General features: G+C 49.4%; 1 protein-coding gene across 1 annotated transcript; it reads left to right on the top strand.

Moving 5' to 3' along the window:
• The first annotated feature begins 497 nt into the window (after positions 1 to 497).
• On the top strand, positions 498 to 1,331 carry LOC125541571 (uncharacterized). The gene has a single exon (XM_048704943.2). The coding sequence runs from the start codon at positions 625 to 627 to the stop codon at positions 1,111 to 1,113; it is 489 nt and encodes a 162-aa protein (XP_048560900.1). The 5' UTR covers positions 498 to 624; the 3' UTR covers positions 1,114 to 1,331.
• The last annotated feature ends 2,751 nt before the right edge of the window (positions 1,332 to 4,082 follow it).

A 4,082-nucleotide genomic window follows, 5' to 3' on the forward strand; every position in this document is an offset into this window, starting at 1 on the left:
GTTTATCCAAAGGTGTGCATACCTTACTTCAATTTACTTTACACTTGCCTCCGGATAGCTCATCCTTTTGTGCCCACAGGAAGCGTCGTCTGACTTTGTCAATTTCTTTGAAGAATTTCTTAGGCATGCGAAGCACTGTCATAGCAAACGCTGGAATTGCAGTCAGCACGGCTCTGACGAGGACCCGTCAACCGGCAATGGACATGAGCCTGCCCTTCCATCCGGCTAGCCTTGCTCTGATTTGATCGACAAACTGGAGGTGAACAAGTCATCACAACTTGGGACATGCACCTGTCAAGTGCCCGGTCATCACCGGCCACCCACCTATGGGCTCGTCTCTCACAATGGTACAGAAGAAATAAATATAGTACTCGTATTATATTTTGTACAATTATTATCGCGTTGAATAGTAGTACTACTAGTAGTACTCATAGAAAGCAAAATAAAGACCATATATCTGCAAATCCGATCATTTGCTCGCTCTCTCCCTCTCTCTCTATATATAAGCAACCCCCTGAATCGCGAGCTGCATCTCTTCTCTTCTCCCCGTCCATCTCTTGTTCGAATTAGAAGAAAGCTACTAGTATTAACAGTGTAATAAGCGACGGGCTTAACCAGCGGTGCATGAGCCGAATGGGCAGCAACGGCGGCGGCAAGCTGGCAAGCTGGCTGTGGCACGCGCCGCGGCGGGCTCTGGGCCGCGCGCGCGACCTCTACGTGCGGAGCCTCACCAGCTGCGCGGGCCAATTCCCGTCCGACGCCTCCTTCGGCTACCCGTCCTTCGCCGCCGCCCCTGCGCCGTGCAGCAGGGCCGCCGGCTACCACAGCTTCTCCGCCTCCGCCTCCCCCTCATCCTCCTCGCGGTCCTACGACGGCGACGGCGACCTGCGGGAGCTCATGCGCGCCGCGTCGGAGAGGCGGGCGGCCCCAGAGCGGCCGCCGGCGGTGCCCAGGAGCCGGAGCGTGGCCATGGCGAAGATCGACGAGGACGGGCCGTGCGACTTTGGTCTCGCCGGCGCCGGCGTGCCGTTTGCCAGGAGCCGGAGCTGCGCCGTCTCCGCCGGCCGGGCCAGTGGGCAGAGGGGGAGGGCCGCGCATGTGCCTGTGGCTTGATCGATTGTTGCACTGGGAAGCTTGCCTCGTGTCCAGCCTTCCTCTATTTCCCCCCTTCGACTTCGAGTGTGCAGAAATCTGCAGTCGGTGCTGTAAATAGTTAATCCTTCTCGCACCATTCTGTTCTGTATGGAAATTATTCTGGCGCATTCGCTTGTTGTAATCTCTTCCGCGCAGCAGTCGTCCCCTTTTCTTATCTATCCTTATCTTCGATCGTATTTAGTCCGTGTCACGGCGTATCCGGATCCGTGGGCTTCAGTCTGAGCTAGTTTGAGCTCAAATAGCCTTAAAATATCTAAATATAAACATTAGTTTGAGCTAGTTGCATCTAATTCATCTTAAAAAAAACTATTCCACTCAAAAAATGTTAATTGGAGCTAATTCTTCTAGTGCATTTATTACAATCTAACCCTGTTATCCAAACATCTATTTGGCTAGAGTTAGTTCAGGGTTAGTCATAAGTAAACCTGGGAATGGTTTAGACTAAAACCATAATTTAAGTCAGTTTTCGTATTGGGTTGCTTTTGGATTCGATGAAATGGGCTAAGTCCCTAAATCAATTTAGTTTGGTTTAGGCTTAACCTATTGTTGGACTGGTTTGGTTTGGTCTGGACATAGACCGAACGGTCTCAACCGTTTCGACCCATGGATGATAATCAAATCGTGCAACCAAATCGACAGGAGGAGGTGAGGAGCGCCTCGACGGGCGACGACCGTCCCCCACTGCTACGATTAAGAATCTTCAGTTGTTGTTATCATTGTCGCTGACTGGCACTTGGTCGCTGCCCTCCCTTCCCTCTGACACCATTCGGCCGGTGGATGGCTGTCTTCCCCTTCCTTGGATGGAGCTTGATTGCCTCCGCTACGGTTAGGGATCACTGGTTGCTGCTGCCGCCGTCGGCGGCTGGAGCTCCGTAGGTGAGACGCCTGTTGGGGAACGCAGTAATTTCAAAAAAATTCCTACGCACATGCAAGATCATGGTGATGCATAGCAACGAGAGGGGAGAGTGTCGTCCACGTACCCTCGTAGACCGTAAGTGGAAGCGTTATGAGAACGCGGTTGATGTAGTCGTACGTCTTCATGATCCGACCGATCCAAGTACCAAACGTACGGCACCTCCGAGTTCAGCACACGTTCAGCTCGATGACGTCCCACAAACTCCGATCCAGTAGAGCTTCGAGGGATAGTTCCGTCATCACGACGGCGTGATGACGGTGATGATGATGCTACCGATGCAGGGCTTCGCCGAAGCACCGCTACGATATAACCGAGGTGGATTATAATGGAGGGGGCACCGCACACGGCTAGAAGATCAACTGATCAACTTATGTGTCCATGGGGTGCCCCCCTCCCCCGTATATAAAGGAGTGGAGGAGGGGGAGGGCCGGCCCTCTACTATGGCGCGCCCTGGGGAGTCCTACTCCCACCGGGAGTAGGATCCCCCCCTTCCATGTAGTAGGAGTAGGAGAGAAGGAAAGGGAAAAGAGAAGAGAAGGAAGGAGGGGGCGCCCCCCTCCCCCTAGTCCAATTCAAACTAGGCCTTGGGGGGGGGGAGCGCAGCCTCCCCTTTCTCTTTCCCCTAAAGCCCAATAAGGCCCATATACTCCCCAGCGAATTCCCGTAACTCTCCGGTACTCTGATAAATACCTTAACCACTCAGAACCTTTCCGATGTCCGAATATAGCCTTCCAATATATCGATCTTTGCGTCTCGAACATTTCGAGACTCCTCGTCATGTCCATGATCTCATCCGGGACCCCGAACAACCTTCGGTACATCAAAACACATAAACTCATAATACCGATAGTCACCGAACGTTAAGCGTGCGGACCCTACGGGTTCGTGAACTATGTAGACATGACCGAGACTCATCTCCGATCAATAAACAATAGCGGAACCTGGATGCTCATATTGACTCCTACATATTCTGCGAAGATCTTTATCGGTCAAACCGCATAACGGTATACGTTGTTCCCTTTGTCACCGGTATGTTACTTGCCCGAGATTCGATCGTCGGTATCTCAATACCTAGTTCAATCTCGTTACCAGCAAGTCTCTTTACTCGTTCCGTAATGCATCATCCCGCAACTAACTCATTAGTCACATTGCTTGCAAGGCTTATAGTGATGTGCATTACCGAGAGGGCCCAGAGATACTTCTTCGACAATCGGAGTGACAAATCCTAATCTTGATCTATGCCAACTCAACAAGTACCATTGGAGACACCTGTAGAGCACCTTTATAATCACCCAGTTACGTTGTGACGTTTGGTAGCACACAAAGTGTTCCTCCGGTATTCGGGAGTTGCATAATCTCATAGTCAGAGGAACATGTATAAGTCATGAAGAAAGCAGTAGCAACAAACTAAACGATCATCGTGCTAAGCTAACGGAATGGGTCAAGTCAATCACATCATTCTCTAATGATGTGATCCCGTTAATCAAATGACAACTCATGTCTATGGCTAGGAAACTTAACCATCTTTCATTCAATGAGCTAGTCAAGTAGAGGCATACTAGTGACACTCTATTTGTCTATGTATTCACACATGTACTGAGTTTCCGGCTAATACAATTCTAGCACGAATAATAAACATTTATCATGATATAAGGAAATATAAATAACAACTTTATTATTGCCTCTAGGGCATATTTCCTTCAGTCTCCCACTTGCACTAGAGTCAATAATCTAGTTCACATCTTTATGTGATTAGTTCACATCTCCATGTGACTAATACCCAAAGGGTTTACTAGAGTTAATAATCTAGTTCACATCACTATGTGATTAACACCCAAAGAGTGATCATGTTTTGCTTGTGAGAAAAGTTCAGCCTACGGGTCTGCAACATTCAGATCCGTATGTATTTCGCAAATTTCTATGTCTACAATGCTCTGCACGGAGCTACTCTAGCTAATTGCTCCCACTTTCAACATGTATCCTATCGAGACTTAGAGTCATCTAGATCGAT

The sequence above is a fragment of the Triticum urartu genome, chromosome 2A (assembly GCF_056163025.1).
Source record: "Triticum urartu cultivar PI428250 chromosome 2A, HENAU_Tu73, whole genome shotgun sequence".
NCBI lineage: Eukaryota > Viridiplantae > Streptophyta > Magnoliopsida > Poales > Poaceae > Triticum > Triticum urartu.

Bases quoted from the DNA above. Each gene is read 5' to 3' on its own strand.
- LOC125541571 (XM_048704943.2), top strand. From the start codon at position 625: ATGAGCCGAATGGGCAGCAACGGCGGCGGCAAGCTGGCAAGCTGGCTG.